Source organism: Lethenteron reissneri, chromosome 20 (assembly GCF_015708825.2).
Source record: "Lethenteron reissneri isolate LAM-NWPU_2019-01 chromosome 20, ASM1570882v1, whole genome shotgun sequence".
In the NCBI taxonomy this organism is placed as follows: Eukaryota; Metazoa; Chordata; class Hyperoartia; order Petromyzontiformes; family Petromyzontidae; genus Lethenteron; species Lethenteron reissneri.
This window is the reverse complement of record NC_083798.1, coordinates 18,953,157-18,973,168: the sequence shown is the minus strand read 5'-3', so window position 1 is coordinate 18,973,168 and position 20,012 is coordinate 18,953,157. Positions and strand designations below refer to the sequence as shown.

At 43.6% G+C, this 20,012-nt stretch overlaps 1 protein-coding gene across 1 annotated transcript in view; it reads left to right on the top strand.

Moving 5' to 3' along the window:
- The window catches only part of LOC133344917 (RNA-binding protein 33-like), a 56,874-nt gene that overhangs the window by 18,198 nt on the left and 18,664 nt on the right, over positions 1-20,012 (top strand). The window contains 9 exon segments of the mRNA XM_061555253.1: positions 3,843-4,005; positions 5,117-5,361; positions 9,308-10,310; positions 11,556-11,620; positions 13,643-13,802; positions 14,478-15,058; positions 15,802-16,015; positions 16,018-16,298; positions 16,769-17,152. Of these exon segments, the coding sequence (XP_061411237.1) occupies positions 3,843-4,005; positions 5,117-5,361; positions 9,308-10,310; positions 11,556-11,620; positions 13,643-13,802; positions 14,478-15,058; positions 15,802-16,015; positions 16,018-16,298; positions 16,769-17,152 (3,096 nt within the window).

The following is a 20,012-nucleotide window of genomic DNA, read 5'->3' as shown; positions in this document are numbered from 1 at the left end:
ACTAGCCTTACGTTTGCCAGCCTTACATTTACTTGCAAATTCCATCCCTAGCCCCCGCCCACTTACCCTTGGGTTGTACCCACCACAAACGTATATAACCTTTTGTTGCAGTAGCTCTGTCGCTACATTTCCTCCTGCCTCAGCAGTCCGCCTGCTGTATTGTTTCACCTGAAGACGATGGCTTGTGTTGCTATTGAAACGTCGTGATCTATTAGCTATTTTTATATCTACGTGACTCTACCGAAAGAACCAAAGAGTATTAGTAAACCTCAATGATCTGATCGAAATTAGGGATTTTGATCGGATTATTGAGGGGGCACGTGCCACCCCCCCCCCCCACCCACTGGCTCCGCCAGTGGTAGCATCACATTGCTTAAAAATTGTCCTGGAAAAAAAATGTCCCTTGAAGATAATGTTACTGAACTACTGTACTTATCACTTCAGTCAGTGTTCTTGTCCATACCTGGGAAATATAATGTATAAGCCCTGAAAAATGTGCCAATTGTATGTTATAATAATCAGCCCTTTGATAGATCCACTCTTGCGTGAAGGTGCCCCCCACACCAAGTCATCCATGGGGGCTGTTAAACCATATCTTATGCTGGTCAGTACCGGTTGGTTAAAGGGTAGGGACTGGGACCAAGATCCGTACGGAAGTTCCTGCCCATTGATGTTAGCCGTGGTGAGGAATTGAATGGAGGTCACCGAGTCCATAGTGCAGTGGTCCAAGCATGTTGACAAGGAGACTTCATGTAATAGTGAGGTGAGTAATATAAACTGCATTATTTGTTCTAAGCTCTTGATAATTATATGCTGTGCAACATACAGCACTATAGTTCCATCCACTCCTGGGTGTCTTCGGGCAGCTAATATCATGCCAGTGCATTGCGTTGACATGAGGAGGTTCTCAAGTGTAGCAAGTTGATGTCAGCCCAGTCAGCAACGACAGTCCAAAACAATAATACATTCCTGCGGAGGGAGCTGGTAGGAACGTTGGGTTGCTCTTTCAATGGCCAGGGTCAACGGCGGCATGGTGTATTCCGCAAATATGCCCGACTGTGAGGGCGGGCAAAAGCCGGCGTGAGTAGGTTAAACGTTGAGTTTTATAAGGGCACCACGGGGTGACCAGCCCCTCCCCACCCAGCCCCACCCCACCCCCCCACCCAGCCCCTCCTCTCCCTCCCCACCCAGCAGGACGGACAGACACAATAATCCCCTGTGGGCTGGTGTAACCAGGAGGTTCCTACCATTAATACATTTCTGTGTTTGCACTTAATTTTCTTATTTTCAGCTCTGATGATAAAAAGACTTGTTTAGATTTGTGCGTTTACTGAATATTTGGGAAATTCTGTATTCAAAATACACATATAGCTAAAGAAATGAGAGAATTAGGAGATAACCATATTTAGACCCAGCTTCCATTCAATTCTTCATGCTTTAGAATCACTTGCAAGAAAATAACATTCGGGTGAAAATTAAGGAAAGTTCTGTCAATTCGTGGTTTTATGGAGCAAAGAAAAATATCTTCAAAGCAGGGAATTACAGCTTTGAAATATTGATACACTAAGTGTTTTACACTTTTAGGGGACCATGTAAAGAATTAGTTTTTTCTGCTCACATTAATTCCCAAATAGGGGAGGCTCCTATATCAAATAGTATAGTTTTGTAGGACTTCGACAGTGGTCATCCTGTGCAGTGACTGACTCTACCATGGGAATGCCACATTTCCACTACTCGCTTAGGGGCTGCAAATCTCCACGAGCTGCCACCTCATTGCACATTTTTTGCAGGACTTTAACTTCATGCATATATTTTACAAACATGTTTTAGCATTCCAAAACTAAATATTGGATAGAGTAAATTTGAACTCGACTGTATAAAACATTTTGTGGCACCCTAGAGCTACACAAGCAGGCCCCTTCCTGCCTGAAATGCAATTCTCTCCTGTGTTCTGCACATGACTAGGCAGGCATCAGCCCTTTGGGAGCTGAAAGGCTTAGGCTCATGGCTAACAGCAGTACATGCTCTTTGCCTTCTAATAATAGCACTTTCAAAAGCTGCGTAGGAGCATGCCTCTGGTGAAATTAATAACATTCACAAGATAATGAAATACATTTATTTTGACATCTTTCAAAGCTTGGGAAAGTTCCTGAAAATACGTACAAAATATATCTTTGTCTATTGGAGCACTATACTGAATATTCTGTACCACGGCCATACCTGGATATGTATTGCTCTTTGCCTGGCCTGCTCAATGCATAACAAGAGAGCCTGCATTAGTACTTCAACAAGGCAGCTGACCAGGTACACCTGGGGCATTTCCCCCACTGATATTGTCCTTATACAGCACTTAGTCAGTCAGCTTGACTCTTTCTTAGCATCATCATGGAAAGTGGAAAGTGCTTTTCCTCTCCATCACCATCAACCTCGCCTCTTCTACAATAAAACTCCCACATGCGTGCACTACCACCCAGGTGTTGTGATGCTGGTGGAACAAAAATAATCTATCCGCTTCTGGGAATACGGTGTAGCATTATGCTAGACAAGTAGACATTACTCGCACGACCAGTCTGAACGTGGTGTGCATGGTGACATGGTTGGTGTAGTTCACTGCCCCGAGAATACACCAGCATTCCGAGGAGGATGGCAACGTTCAAAACAGAATTCCTACATCTGCTGGAACCGGATCAGTCTTGTCGAGATATTGGTATTGTAGTGTTGTGGATCTGCTTCTGCAACTCAATGCCATTGAAACATATCAAATAGCTGTCTACCACTGTGAAGATTGTGTTGATGCCATAGGGTGGCCCTAGCAGAGAGAGACCAATGCGAATTGTGCTTTCGACATTGGTGAGGGTGGTGGTGACTTGTGGGGAATGAGTATATACAACCTTTAGTGATAGAAAAAACTACTATATCGGAATGTAGACTCGGGTAAATGTGTACTCGTGAAATATACAGCAAAATACAACATTAAAATATATCATGCTCATACTTCAGTAGGACATGCTCATGTGTGGTCTATTTTTTTGTGTGTAAGGTACAAAGGATGATATAAAAATCCTGTCATTTGACGGAGCAATACTATACCTTGGTTATTAATGTCCCAATACTAATCCTTGTCAGGAAGAACTCCTGTTGTCTTCTCAACAAACCACTCGATCATATCATGCATCACAGAGATGTGCTTACCTGGAAAGTGATTCTTAAGCTATGGAAACACATGGATCTCACTGGGGTCCAGATCTAACAAGTATGAGTTTCCCAACTTAGAAATGATTTATCTCTAGATTCTTCTGGTTTTATAAATGGGTTTAAAATTTATCAATTTATCTTAGCTGGTACACAATTTTTTTAACGCTTTCAAAAACAGTGAGTTTATTGTAATTTAATTTGATAATTGTTTTAAGTAATGAGGTTTTTTTAATTTAATGCATGCTTAGATTACAAGTCCCCACAATGGCATGTCACACATCCCACACTGTTTCCTCCTACCACCCCACCTCTCTTGCCTTCCCATGGTTATAACTTATTTTTTTCAAATAGCTTAACTTGTGACCTTTTTTCTGCACTTGAGATATATGAATACCAACTCCTGTAATTGTCCACGACTATCTGTTTGATCTTACAAAAATTATTGAACACATTTTTTTATTAACTTTTAACTGAACTTTCACCGTTTCCTTTGGTGCAAATCTTATTTGTCAGTGCATCAACTCTGTCCCCCATCATAATATTGTTAATTAAAAAATCTCGCATGCAACAAATCTGATAATTCCTGACTACCAATGAATTCAAATGTGTGTTTGTCACTCTTTGCTGCTGGATGGCATGTGGTCTAGCAGACACCAGATTTCACGAAAGAAGATGGGCTCTTGGAGGATGATGAGGAAGATGAGGATGACTCGGGCCGTCTGCGATTCAAGACAGAGCGCAAGGAAGGCTCGGTCATTCGTTCTTTGATCAGCACCTCGCGTACCAACAGAGAGATTCCTGACACACTTGGTGAGTCAGATCCTGACCAAAAGAGCTCTCGTCAAAAGCTGGTAGATTATTGTAAAATGCTACCCACAAAACTGACTATTATTTTACTTAACTATCAGAGCAATGTTGTTCCATGGCAATGCATCCGTAAAAAACTTGGTTTCTGTAAATGAAAACCTGCCGATTCGCCTCAGAAATTCTGCTTCCGTCTAAAGGAGAATGTAGGGTTTTCAATAAAGGGAATTCAAATTCCCCTCCTTATGCTCACGAACATGCACAGCAGCTTGCTCCATGAACCAATTAGCGATGTAGCAGAGGTGATAGGGTGGCACCCACCTAAAATTGCAGGTAAAATAATCCCATCTGGCTTTGACTTCAATGGAAGACCAAAGAGCAGTTGTCCTGAAAATCATGTGGCTGACAGTTTTTTTAAAAATTCCCTCCAAAACTTCACATTTGTGTGGGGACAGCCTGTCATAGCCAACCCATGCATGTACATAAAGCAACCATTTTATTTTTGAGCTACATCTTTAACTATTCAGTCTCAACAATTCACTGTTTATGTTCCAGTAATAAATGTCAGAATAATGTGGAGCACTATGAATGTAATGATTGAATTAAGAGCGTAGTGGGTACAGAGCTTCCCACTGATCTGCAAGGCTTGTTCTTAAAGTCTTAACTGTCATTCATGTGTTGGTGAATGCTGCTTTTCGTCCACTGTTTGGCAAAAGCATACCAGTGTCAATGTTACCACGATTGGGAAAATGATCCATGATGTGTTTTGGCTTTATCATTTAGAAGTGAATTGCCTCAAAACATTTTCTATTTGCTCAAGTGATTATTGGGTGTTGCTTGGCAGATCTGTCTTATCCAGTGATATAAATTCCACATTCGTACAATGGAGGCAAATATAGTTGGACAACCTCGGTTGACTTTTCACAAGCTCGGAAAGGCTCATGAGCTAAGTAGACTTCCAACCAGATTTTTTATTTGGAATCTCTTGATTGTGATTTCAGTACTATAACCATGGTTTTCTGGCTGGAGATCAGTTCTCTGGTTGGAGATAATTTTGTATAATGTATAAAACCAGATTGGATTGTATCATATCCACAACATCTCCCACCTTCTGCAGAACTCTCCGACGAAATGAAGCAGCAGCTGCAAGAATTTGAGGATAAGGAGATGCAGCGCAAGCAGCAGCACTGGCGAGGCAGGGGCCGGGCCCGGGGCAACAGGGGGGGTGTGGGCCAGCAGACGGTGGGCATGGGCTGGGGTCCGCAGGGTAGGGGCATGGACCACCCTATGTTCCAGCACCACCAGCACAACCACATGCAGCACTTCATGATGGGATCAAGAGGTCCACAATTCAGATTCCAGGTAAATGTACACATGCTGTTTCTAATAAACTGATTGAAATATTCACAACGTGTTCATTTTATGTGTTTTGAGTTTTGTTAAACATAACAAATATGTTTTGCAATTTTTATTTACATACATAGATGAACCTTATGGCGGGACCCCGGGGTCCCGAATAAACGGAAGTCAATCTTAATTAATTTATTTTTGGCGACTCCGTCCCACCGCGCACATAAACGCCGCGACCCACCTGGCGCAGATCATTCTGTTGTTATGTCGTCCAAGCGCAGCGAGGACGAATACGCAGAATAGCTGAACAAGTGAATGCCCTCCATGCTCGGGTATGGGCAGGATCACAAGTCTTATCCAAAGCTGCTCAAACTGCCTACACGACTTAAGTCCTTTATTTGTCATCACGATATGCATAATACAGTGAAACTGCTCTCTTATCTTCATTATTATTTGTGACCTACCAATGTCTGCAGCCAGACATTGACCATCCATTTAGCTGCAGATATTTAAAAGATGAGATGCGTTGCACCGTTAATTCTACCTGATTGATAATATCTCTTGTCCGTATGCATCTGTGCAGATAGGTTTTTTTGTTGTTGCAGTTAAGCCATAGTCCCCACATACCGCTCGTATCAATGCGGATAAGAGGAGCGGCGACCCACTACTCTGTAGAGTAACATTGGTATAAACGCTTGTTACAATATGAACAGTGCATTGAAAATGCGTACTATTTTATGCACTGTTTAAAAAGTGTGCTCCGAAATCCACACTGAGAAACACGATGATTGAAAGAGGGGTGTAAATCATTTTTCGATAGTATATTTAAATAGAGGTACTGCAGGCAAGTAGTTTTCAGTTTTAAAGGCATAGTTCAACAAGACAACACTTGCCACCATCCTTCAAACCCATTGGTGAAAAAGAGCAAAGTTTTTTGTTTACATACTTGTTGGTTCTTTCGGTAAAGTCACGTAGGTAGAAAAATAATAGATCACGACGTTTCGATCGCAATACAAGCAATCGTCATCGGGTGGGACAACCACAGCAAGAAAAAACTGCTGAAGTAGGCGAGAGATCTGCCGTGGCATGAGGTGGAGTAAAGTGAGTCACCGCAGCAGCATTGGATTGGTCGGCTGCAGGGGGGGGGGGGGAACAGGGCAGCACAAAGAGAGAGAGAGAAAGACACAGAAAGAGTCGGAAATAACAGCTGACATGGGCAGGTCGGATGGAGACATCACAGTCAGTTAAGACTTTACCTGGTTAATAACGTCCTTCCAATGATTGCTCAGTTTGTACCCATCTTCTTGGTTGAAGTTGTGTATGTGTTTATATATCTGGATGGCTTCATGAACAAATCTCTGATAATAGCCGGTGTTTACATTATAATATAATATGGTTCAGATGTAAACTGTGGTGTTATCAGAGTTTTTGTGCATGATTAATTAGAATAGTTTTTTGTTGTTGCTTTCAATCTTTTGTCAAACCTTGTTTGCACAAAATTCGACAGTTTTGCTTGATTTTGCCTTTTAAAATGTAGGTTCGGTCCTACTTTTCAATGACACTGTACATTAATATATAAGCTACAGCACTTGCATTTGAACTTGATATTAACTTTATAACAGAGATTGTAATGGGGGAATAGGAGGTAATTCAGATGCACCCACATGTTTTGGGGCAGGAGGTTCCTGCAGGGGCAGTACATTCAGTCGGCTTTTAACCTATCATTGATGAGTATGAATGGGTTCCTTCTGCTCACCTGGTTTTTTGTATCAAAAGTGTAATATTCAAACGTAATTGACCAAACGGACTCAGCATTACTCTACTGTGTTTTGAGATCCAGTGAAGCAGTTTTTGGTAAAATATCTATTAATGATGTTACGTTGCAAAATAACGCTGAATGTATTTGTTTTTGTATTTGCAAAGTAGCTTACGTGTTTTTATGTTACCTAAATCATCCTCTTCTTAAAATTTACACAAATATTCTGTTGCGTGGCACCAGTGGTGATAACAAACAGGGTCATCAGCCATTATCTTCTCTACTGCTGAATGAACCCTTCCCTTGCACAATATATTTCACTCGGTCTCATGGCTCTGCCTTGGTGTTTATCTTCTTGGGCGTGTCCCCTCCATTGACTGCCATTCTGTCTGCAATTGTTTCCATTGCAAACACCCCGCGCTTCTCGTGATGCGACCTGCCCCAAGCCCACTGCCTTGAGCCACCAAAGCGTCTCATGAATTAGCATTTCTTCTCTGATCCATGTGCTCGTTTTTCTGTTTCCTTAAAGTAAAGGTTAAAGGTGGCCAAATGTGTTGGTGTTCCAACGGATTCCAGTGTCCATTGCTGATCATAACATATCGTGGTTATTAGCACTTTCCTGACAGGCTTTTAAGCCTTGAAGGAGGACCTTTGTCTCTTCTCTATATGAGAGCGACCTTCATAGTGTCCCACTAGATTGAGTATCCTGTAGTTCTTAACAATATGTCATGTTGCTATTACAAAGACTCATTGACGGAGAATCTGGACTTGACCTCGGCTCGCTACAATGTTGCAGCAATGTAATGAATTATTTTGCTTTCTAATTTGTATTAAAGTATGTCCAATTTATGCATTTAGGAATGAGTTTTGCAACTGAAATTTGTATACATAATTGTGCACATTGCACTGCAATACATTTTCCGTAGGTACATCACGGTCAATTTCCCACACTGATGCTGATTCCTCAACGTAGCCAATCTATATAAATCAAAACCTTCATCTGTATGTGGTGCTTCCCACAAGGTAGAACGCTGGCATTTGGTACATGGGTATCTTTTAGGACACAACTGGAAAATAAATAATATAAGAAAATCCGACGTGTAATTTTAAACCCCAGAAATCTCGATTTTAAGCGCCCCATTCAGATACTGTTCAAAATATAAGATTGCGGTATTTTCCTTTGATAGAGCAAAACAAATTTAATTTAAGTGAGAACCATTCTATCTTTTATTGTTTTTGACATATTTAGGATTAAAGTGGTTTTAAAATCTCAATTCGAAAATGGTAAAAGATAGGAGCTTCCCCTCAGAGTATTGAGTTCATACATTTTTGTTCTTTCTAATAAAACATTTACAGAATCTTTAAATTGAGCGTTTTCCTGTGGGGGTACGTCTTCAAATATAAGAAGTTGAATCAAGTCATCAACAATTTAGGTATTTTTTTCAGAAAAATACAAATGTTTGGAGTAGTTAATGTCTGATCATATAATTTTTTTTTCAGAAATCATATCAGGTTAATTATATTTATTGAAAACTTTTGCCTGGTGAAAACAGGCTTTATGAACTGGCACATTATAATTCGGAAGAACACGGCTCATTTTTGAGCATTGCATGCACCTCATGGTATTAATAGTTGCCCTTTGTTTTGTGAAACTTCAAACTTTCTTCAATCATTTTCAAGTTGACGACCTTTTCAAATTATTGGAAATCACAGGTAAAAGTTTAGTTCCATTTGTGTGTTTGCAGCATCTATGCGGCCTTAAAAATCACTTTCAGTAGTATTGTGCAAATAATGATATGTTGTAGGCGTGGTATGTTGAAATTAACCATGTAATGAATCATTATATTTCACAATTGTCAAACATGCAAATGTGAAACATTTCATTCAATTTATATTAATATTTCTCACCTTGTGGGGTCTACAACACAATGTTGTAAATTATATGAACAACATGCACAATCTCGAACACATGCAAAATAGAGAAGCTTTGGTGGCTTAGTGTTGATATTGATTATTGACATGGCTACATTGGACACAAATCAAGCAATATGCATGCATGCAGGTAGACAGATTACATCACTGCATAGTGATGTGTATGAGGATGTCCAGTATTGGTCATCACCAATGCACTGTGCTCCCAATGTTATTTGTATGCACTAAATGACCTTTCTGTGTGCTACGATATTCCCTCCTGCCCAATAGGGGGGTGGACTGATGGACCACCCAATGCCATTTTTCGGGAGAGGTGGTGGCATGGGATTCATGTTTGGAGGCGGCCGCGCAGACATGGGCATGGGCGGCCCTCACTTCCACCAGCAGCAACAGCAGGGCCTCCGCTCACCGGTCCCTCACTTTCATGAGCCCCGTGGAGGGGGCCCGATTCATCCTCGCCAAGAGGGGCCCCACCAGGGAGGCCCACATCACGAGGGTCCTCGTGCCGAACCCTATGGGCAAGCGCCTCCCCGGCAGGAGCCTCCACGTCAAGAGGCTCCACGTCAAGCAACCCACAGGCAGGAGCCGCCCAGGCAAGAAACCCCAAAGCAAGAGACTCCCAGACAAGAAACCCCCAAACAAGGGACCCCCAAACAAGATTCTCCCCGGCAACCCATCCGTCCAGAGCTGCCCCGCATGGAGGCCCCACGCAAGGAGACCCCTCGGCCAGCGGCTCCCCAGCCAGCAGGTCCCCGGCCTGCGGGTCCACAGCCGGTAGGTCCCCGGCCGGCCGCTCCACAGCAGGCAGGTCCCCGGCCTGCGACTCCACGGCACTCGGGTCCCTGGCCTGCCGCTCCACGTGCTGCGACTCCACAAGCTGTGGCGCCTCGCGCCGTGGTTCCTCGTCCGGTGCCTTCCCAGCAAGCCGCTCCATGCCAAACGGCTCCACGCCAAGCGCCGCCGCACCAGGAGGCTGCCTGTCAGATGGCTCCGCACTCGGTGGTCGCTTGCCAGGAATCCCCCTGCAAGGAACCACCCCGCAAGGAACCACCCCGCAACGAAGTGCCCCGTCCAGAGGTGCCCAGTGTGGTGGCGGTGCCCAGGCACGAGCCACCTAGGCACGAGCCACCTCCTAGGCTGGAGGCTCCTCGGCTGGAGGTGCGTCAGCCTCACTCCCCAACACCCATCCAGCAACAGCAGCAGCAGCACTCGAAGAAGATCCACATCAATCCACACTTCCGCGGCCCCACATCCACTGCGTCGCCTCCAATCGGTAACGCATCCAACCGGTGGCCTGGGCACCTCATCATTGGGCATGTAATGAGTCACCCGTTATCCTTTGATGCAATATATTGTCATGATCCTGGGTCATGGTTTGATTCAAGAAGTAATACTTTTGTGCTTTATTTGTACTGTGTTTTTGATGCTGGCTTGCGTGCCTGTGTCCTCTGTCTTGTGTAAGCGGTCTTGATGGTGCTCCTTATTTTTACCATCATGTCTCTCCTATCTTTCTCTTACGCTATCGTTTTTGTACTTTCTCATGCATTTTATATAATTTGTCGTATCTCCTTTAACCTCTGTTGACTTTGCTGTCTTTCTACAATTTTGTACAGATCATACAAACAGGGATTTCCAACTCGTTCCTGTCCATTTGCTAGTCATGCGCTCTATCCACTATGATGCTTAAACAAACCTACCCAAATTGCATACGAGTAATTATCTCTTGCATGTGTATGAATATTTGCATTTCTTATAAGTTCGTTTCTACGACTAAATCTTGGTGTTTTGTGAAGAGCAAAATATCTATTTTGACCAATCATTGACTGATCACCTTGTATAATAAATGTGACCAGTTTGTGAAATGCAGTTGGTTTAAAATTGTGACCTTTGTAAATTACATACGTTTATTGGAAATGTATGGCTTATCTCTGGACAGTAAGACGTGAGTTACTTTATTGTGCTGTTTATTTGAAATCTAATTTTATACCTCTGAAGTAACCATTTAAAAACACAAATTACAAAGGAGAATGATGTGTGGAAGTATTGGACGCAAAATTACCTTGTAAAGAACAAATGCATATTTGGTAATTGAATTCAAGTCTTGGGCAAATTAAATGTTCCCTATCCCATGAAGGTGAATCACCCATCTGTGAAGTGGGAGGTCTGGTATGCAGGGCGGCTGAGGCCCCATTCTACCGCTCATGATGGATAGGGGCACAGGGGACAGATGTTAGTAACCCAGGAAGGGGTCTGCCTTTGTGCCAGATAGTGAGAGCTGGCCCAATTGTGACCCATAAAATTTGGGACACTGTGTGAGGTCCTAAATTAAATTTTGAGGATGCATGTGAAAATAAATGCTGCAATGACTTGCTCATTCAGGGATGACAGCTAAATAGTGCCTGCTGTCCTGACGTTGGTTTCTAATCTTTGCGTATAGCTGATCTTGCGAATTGTGCATGAACAATTGATGAACATATATTCCTGCATTGTTTTATATTTTGTCTTTGTTTTACCACAGTGCCATTACCAGTGATGTCAACGCCAAACCAACCTGGAATTAGTCCGGCTCCTCAACACTTTCCAGTAAGATATCCAGTACAACACAAATTTACTACAGTCTCACTGGGTTTCCAATTAATTGAGATAATTTCATACAATTATGCCAACACTAGACTTTTATCCTCTTTATATTATTCAATGCATCCTATATGCATTTATAAAAAAATAATTAAGTGTATGTGCTTATGTCCTGGTTGTGAGTGGGATAGCATTTCTAAAGGTGATGTATTTTTGTGAACTGTCATTGCTCTTATTTGACCTGAAAAGCCCTTGATAAACCCATTTTTGAAACGGTTGTTTGTATACATTTTGCTGTTTAGTCTTATACAATACTTATAACGTTTTATAGCATAGAAAAGTGTGTAATTTTTGTGCTGACGTATTTCAATTAACACACATAGTATGTTGAACTTCTTTCGCACCGCATGTAGCCGACCGTGCTAATCATCTTAGTTGATGGTATCAATGCCACATTCTTATGGTGGGAGCCAGTCTGTAGGACAGCCACTGTGGACATGCGTATATACTCGTACAACTTTTTTCGTTGCGCATTTGCAGTCATTTTTTAATGTTCTCCTGTGAATCGCAGAAGCTAAATGATTTTTTTTTAAATCACCGGAAATAGACGTATGCTAAAGTGGAACGATGTACAGATTCAGCATTTGCTCAACTGTGATTGTGGACATGTTGGCTAATTTTAGCTCTGCCTCCAGCCAGCCTCATGTCACCTTTGCACAAAGGACACAACTCCGCGCTAATTAAAATTCATACGGCAAGGAGAACACAGGTTTATTTGCGTTCAGGTTAAGCTGGGATGAGCTAAAATGTAAGTTGACTGTAATGCCTCGAATATGGGGGGGGGTCATGGTTTTCCCTCAAAAGGTAGAGTAGGTATTCCCGTTCTTTTAGCCATTTTTAATGCATTGAAGAAAATGTATGTTCTGCTAAACCCGGACCATAAAACCCATTACACATGTCATGCTATACATCAGTTAAGATTGGCTGGCTTTGATTCACTTTTGCATAATGGTGTCCTTCGACAGCAGCGCTGAGCCTCACAATGTGGCGTGCGCAAGATGAATGGCTCTTGTGAGCGCTATCGGAGTGGTCATTATGAGCGCTCATTTGTCAGTGTCTGTGTGCGGAGGGCCCAGCTAGCGCTCGCAGCCCCACCAAGTGATTTGTGTCTGGTAGTTAGGCAAGTCGCCTCTACATTATGGCGCGTGCGGACGGGAGTGGGCCCACTTCATCAATCTGTATAATCAGGGCTCCATTACCCTGGCCCCACAAGCACGGAAGCGCATCGCCTAATCAGAATTGAGCGGCGTTATTATGAGCTTGTCTGCGCCGCTGTATGTGGATAAATTGTTTGATTAGGCTGATTTGTATGGGTAAATGAACAGTCATATCATAGCAAACCGCAATTACTTTCCCCTTTTTACTTTACCCGCAAGATGACGGCACGCTCGCCAGATCTGCCTGGGTTCGGCTATTTCTCCCTAGCTGCCCAGGATTTGCATTTTAATGGAGGTGTCGAAAAGCACTCGGCTGCAGCCCTCTCCGTCATTCCACCGTTCAAGCTGGATTAATAGCGATAACATCAAAACAATTAGCCTGGCTCAGTACGTTATGAGGCAATTTGTAGTATGGTGGGTCAGCTGAATGGCAGCTACGGCTCTGTAGCCAGTGGGCTAAGAGGATTAAGGGTAATGAGAAGGATAAGACTGGGATTTTGAAAGATGGGTCCACCATTGAGTTGAAGAGGTATTGGATTTGGATTTCTAAACACCTCATTCCTTGCTGGCAGTGCTGTGTTGAGGAAAGAATTTATCTCTAGCTGCCTGAGATGTGCAAGACAATATCTTTCATCCTCACCATTTATGAGCTCAACCTTTGACTGTTCCACTTTAAAACCCATCTTAAAACTAAGCTAGTTACAAATGAAGGACAGATAGCAGATAAAGAAGGGAGGAGGGGGGGTGGTGTTTGGGTGACTGGGGATTTTGGCCAACAGACCTCACCGGTTTCCGCTGTTTGTAATTTCAGCCTCCGCAGCAACCACCACCACCCCAAGGCCAGCAGCAGCAGCAGCCTCCGCCTCCCATACCACAGAGACCCCCAGTATTTGATGGGAGGCCTGGACCCAATGGCCCTGAGCAGTGGGGCCCTCCCAGGACTGTGGGCCATGATGACTTCTTCAATAGAGGTACAATATGCTGCTGTCAGTGTGCACAACTTGTGTTTTTTTTTTCTTTATAAAGTCTTAAGCGAATTGTCTCATGGTTCAAATAGGTATTTGAGGGTACTGTTCCCCATGGCGAAATAATCAGTGGTGGAAATTCTGCATTCTTAAGATGGGGACCAGTCTCAAGGATGACTACTGTTAACCTACCACAACATTGTTGACTGATGTCAAAGTTTATCATGCTCTTTTGAGCATTACTATTTAGTGTTCTTGACAATGGGTCATGGGTAAGCGATAGAAATTTGTCGTTCCTGGGAAGGGTGCTGCTGACTTCTCCCAAAGTGGTTATCACCAGGAGCTGTTCGTTTTACCCACTGGAGGCATTATGACATTTGAACTTAAGACCTGATCATGAGGAAATTGCTTGATGACTTGGCTATTTCAAGCATTTTAACAGTAAAATTATCAAGCGTGAAGTTTATTTGGCTTAATTTGCAAATTTAAAAAGTATTTCACCAATGTCCCTATTTGGCATTCAATAGCCTTTTGTAATTTTATTACTTGGGAAATGTATTTTATATTAACTCTATTATTTCTACATAAGAAGATGACAACTTAAGTGGGCATAATCATATTTCGCGAATTAAAATGTTGTCGTACACATCCCATGTCACTCCCTCCCCCACTCTCTCTCAGAGCACCATTTCCCAGGGGAAGGAGGGTTCGAGCACTATGACCGTGGTCATCATCAACAATTCCCCGGACAGCCGCCTGCTCCTCCAGCCCCAATGGGCTTCAACAACCCCAACCCACAGCAGCCATTGGGTTTTAGCAATAATGGCCCACGACCAGGCCTTTCTGCTCAGTCCATGTTCATGAGGGATGGGCCAAGTGGCCTAGGTGGGCCCAGTGCACCAAGTGGTCCAGGTGCAGGGCTGGCAGGGCCCATTGGAGGTCCTGTTGGTCTCGGTGGGGGACCGGGTGGGCCTGGTGGACCTAATGTTGGGCCCAGTCATCCCGGTATTGGACCAAGCGGTCCTAGTATTGGGCCTGGCATTGGGCCTGGCATTGGGCCTGGCATTGGGCCTGGCATTGGGCCTGGCATTGGGCATGGTGGGCCTGGTATTGGCCCTGGTGGGCCAGGAGGTGGGCCATGTGGACCAGGTGGTCCTGGGATGTATCAACAGCAGCAACCAGACATGCATGGGCCCCGTCACTTTCCAGGACAGCAAGCCCCGTTTAACCCGCTGTCAAACCAGCCGTTCATTCCCATGCAGGTGTGTTCACTGCACTAATGTCATTATTATAGCAATATTTTCCTTTGCCCGGGAAAGTCTTTCCAAATAACATTTTCAGGAGTTCACTGCCAATGCAGAGGATTAGTAGCATGTACCACAACACCGAGATAGTGTTCTTTCGCAAAGCATATTTTGTTTGGATAAATTTACATTTTTGGTCAAATGTATTCCTGTGAAAATTGTTACTCTTTAAGCTCAATTTGAACGTGAAACCTGGCATGTTTGTAAATGCATGTATAATAATTGGTTCTTTACCCTTCTATCTGGCAACAAAACTGACACCTTTTTGTAAGGAGTCATGTTTGCATAGACCGCAATACCTGCAGTCATAATACAAACAAAAGAACATAACTCTGATAATGTGCACTGTCCTTGAAGTTGATTGGTCCACACCCGAGACAGCTTTCCTTCGAGCCTAGTCTCATATGGCTGTCTCGGGTGTGGACCAATCAACTTCAAGGACAGTGCACATTATCAGAGTTATGTTCTTTTGTTTGTATTATGACTGCAGGTATTGCGGTCTATGCAAACATGACTCCTTGCAAAAAGGTGTCAGTTTTGTTGCCAGATAGAAGGGTAAAGAACCAATTATCATATTTTTACTGGCAAATGAGGTCCCCATAGTGTAAATGCATGTATAGTTGTGATGATGGTAATGGTGGCTGGGTGTGTAGTGTATTCCACGTTTTTGAATGTGTAATACTTCACGTGCTTGTGTGCAGGCCAACCAGCAGCCAATGAGTTTGCGTTCCATGAATATCAATCTTCAAGGCTTTCAGATGCAGGTGCAGCAGCAGCTGCAACAGCAACTTCAACTGCATCAGAATCAACATCAGCATCAGAACCAACATCAGCAGGCCCCGTTTCGGCCAATCATGCAGTCAAACATGGCACAGCAGCAGCAACAGCAGCAGCAACAGCAGCAGCAGCAGCAGCCCCTTTTCAGCCAAGGAACCAGCACCCACACTCAGTGAGAAATGAAGTCATTCCCCATCCTGGGCTGCAAGGCCAGCCAAGACCACAGGGCCAGTTTGGACAACAGGGCCAGTTTGGACAACACAGCCCACATCAACAGCACATGGACCAGAGGCCACCGGACCAGATTTCCATGCAGGGTTTGCACCCTTCTCAGGCAGGGGTGAGACAACAGCCATCTCCAACGCAGGCACCAAACAGGGTCCAGAGACTGCAAGCTCCTGGACAAGCTAAAGTCAGAGCAGTAAGATATATTCTCGTCTTTTTTGTCACAAATAACAAAAACATATGCTTTCAGTATTTTGTAATTTCATAAACGTGGAAACACATTGAGTGTACATATTTAGTTTATGTCGATAAACTTAGTGAAATGTATACTTCATGTTTACGTGTTTTTTAAATGGTTCACTTAAAACCTGCTTGTATTATATTGTGTAAACACTCTTGAGAAAGTGTTTGCTCGCTTCACTGGCATTTTCTTTCATAGCCAAATTGGATCACTTGTAATACAATCTACTGATACATTGCATAATTGTCCTGTCTTTGAACGGAATCGCACATCTACTCGGACAAGTGCATTTTCCAGAGTGTGCCTTCACTAAAAACAATACTGGTAAAAACATTACTTCAAAAGAAACCCTCTTGGTAGACATAATATATTATTTCACATTACCCGTTTATTTAAATTAACCTCTGTTGTTGACCCTTGCACAGAACCTGCCGAATCAGCAGCAACTGTCCAAGCCACCCCCACCAGCTCCCCGAAACCTGCGTGAGCTACCCAAGGTCGAGCTGCCCCCAACCCCTGCTGCTACCGCCAACACCACCCCCGCCGCCGCTGCCGCCGCCGCTGCTGCTGCTGCTGCAAACGCCGCCAACAGGCAGCAGAGGCTGCTGGGGGCAAGCGGTGTTCGGCCCGCAAACCAGCCCACACCAACACAGGGCTTGACTGGACGTCTGAAACCTGCTCCAGCCTCCATGCAGCGGGGGCCACAGATGGGCAGGGCGGTCGTAGGTGGAACAGCGCACGCTAAAGTACAGGCGAGCGGGGCACCGAGAAACCCTGAACCAGTGACAGAGAAGGGTCAAGGGGCACAGGTGAGCGTCTTTACTGGAGCAGTCCAAAGAGAAAGTGTCTACCCATGCAGATGAGCAGTGGGAGGGGGGGGGGGTTGCTCTTGTCTCCTGTGGCGAACCAGAGCTAGTGGTGGAAATTTAACATTTCTGTGGCAGGGGGGTAAGCCTCTTAATAGGATAGCAACTGTTGACTTAACGCAAATTTGGTAGTAATTTTCTCTGCCTTGGAAGGACGATGGGCTGTATTGACCACAAATATTTGGACTTGCGACCTGATAATTGCGGGTTAAGTGCTCTGACCACAGTGCCACATCTATAGATATGTTCTAATCTTATAAATATGAAAACTATCAAGATATGTGTCATTGGATGTGATGTTAAGTCATTTTAATGAGCACTGTCTAATTTGGCATGAATGGTAATCCGATAATTGAATTTGTTATAACTAGGTTTTTTTGTTCTTTTAATTTGCTTCGCTCCGAGCATCATTTGAAAAACATGTTTGCTTTTGTTACGTAATGTAACTGCTTTCGAAAGTAGCTTATGCAAGCACACAACCACACAAACATACACATTTAGTGTGCAAACATATGCATTTGTACTCATGTTCTAACAAGGCCTCATCACCGTGCTACAGAGCATACATAGCATATCATTAATGTAATTAAACCCCTTCAGGTATTTTGTAAACAATTTTCCCCAAAACTACACAGATGTGGCCATTGGCATTCATTATGTGTGGTAAGTTTTGTAGAGATTGATTTAGGGATTTTATAGTTTTACTGGAAACATGTTCCCTCCGATGGATGGACAGTCATAATATTTCCCAAGCATAGCAGTAAGTATCCTATCGGCTTCCTTAAAACGTCAAGTCACATGTCGTCATGCAGCTTGATGTTTCCGGTATTTATGAGGAAATCATTATACTTTGATGGACATTTTATCATGTCAGGAATTGCCAAGATATAGGAAATTATTGTCGAAATTCCATGGGCAGCGACCATGGTTGACTGAGAGGGGAGCATATTTTGTCTCACTTAGACAAATCTCGTGTAGTAGATTGCCCTTCTGTAAATGGATACTCATTTAGACACGGTCAGTTGTTGCACACAGGTTTCACTGTTTATAGATTATGCATTTTGATGTCACACATTTGTGTTCCTGATAAACTCAAGCACGGCAAATATCGGTGACGGACCCTGATTTTGCACACACTGACACTCTCCTTTTAAGCTGGTTTAATTACAGATCAAAGGTGACTAATGAAATTTGATTACAAACTATTGGTTTATTCCTTACACTGGCAAAAAAGCAATAATGGGGAGCTAATGTTCCTGTAGGCTGCCCAGGGCACCGGGCTCATGGAGGACAAATGTAAACCTTAGGAGTCCCTGGGGAAAGAGCTCAGTCTATCCTCCCACTGCTCACAGAACCTGTTTGTGATGGCCGATCGATCCTTTCGTCCGACGCTAATTGAATTCACAGTTGGTTGGCTCGGTTATAGATTTCTCGATGTTGCCACGTGTTAAGAATGAAGAACGGTGCAAGGCAGCGACATAGTTATTAATCCTGCGTGTATGTGGTGAGAGTATACTAGAGAGAGTGCGAGAGGTTTTGTTTGCTGATCTAAGTACATTTGAGTGGAGGCCACTACACAAAATATCTAATTCAGCATTGCCGCACATAGCCATTGAGCCCCAGCATGTATGCTTGCTCGCTCGCGTGGGTGTTTAAGTGCAATTTGTATTCCCGGAAATGTGCACCGTGATGCCTCGTGTGCTGGCGGCCAGTGAGTGGGAAGCGGTAGTGACAGCCCTAATGGATATTTATGGTCCTGCACTAACACACAGTGACCCCCTTGGGGGCACCTCCGCGTGCATTCTCACTGTCCATTGGTCATCGTGGAACAAAGTCCCTGAGCCACTGAGCATATTTGTGGGGGAAGAGGAAGGATTGATATGAAGACGGATGATCTCGCTGATATGATATTCTGTTTAACAAGGAGGTGGCAGTGCGCCTGCCAGCTGATTAAAGGCCATTATTAAATGACTAATGGCTTTGGTCTGCATGGGAGGTCCTTGTGAAGAGAAAATCGATTGCCTCCCCTCTGGGTCCTGTCTAAGGCTTTACACTGCAGTTCTAATGCACTTCAGGGGCAGAGCAGTACGTATTATGCAGTGCAAACTGCTGTTCAAACAACAAAACTCTACTTATGTACTGCAGTGTGCGTTTAATTGGTCAATAATTGATTCATGAGAAGATAGATATCATTACTTGGAGCAGGTGGTCTTTTTAATAACTGACTTTAACACTGGTTCATTTGATACATTAAAAAAATGTATTGCATGGGTTTATAGTGGTAGGAAAATATACGGGGATGCAGCAATGTTATTTAGCATCACCATATATTTGGCTGGTGCTCTGGACAGGGAGGTCTGCTTGTAATTAGAAGCCCACACGTAAAAAAATTTTTGTCGGGGTTTTACATGGCCCATCGTCCTTCTGGGGTCGATTTTCACGCACGGAGTGGTTGTCCTATGGAGAAACTATCCCTGCCATAGAAATCTCCGTAATTTGCGGTGATGGGCACACCACGCCATGCTTATTTGAGCAGTGAGTCGCTGATTTTTGTTGGTGATTGTAAAATAATGGTACATTTTATTAACGCCCTTTATTCAGGCTTCAACAAGTCGTTTAGGAGTGTCATAAATTGGGATTTATTTTCTATTTGAGGGGGAATCTTGAGTTGCCAGAGAAGTCGCATCCAAGGGTCAGCTGTAAGCCTTTCCTGCAAAGAGCTGGTTTACATGTGTGCAACACCACACCCAGCAATTAAGTGATTTCTAGTTTTATGCACATTTTATAACTCTATTCAATATAG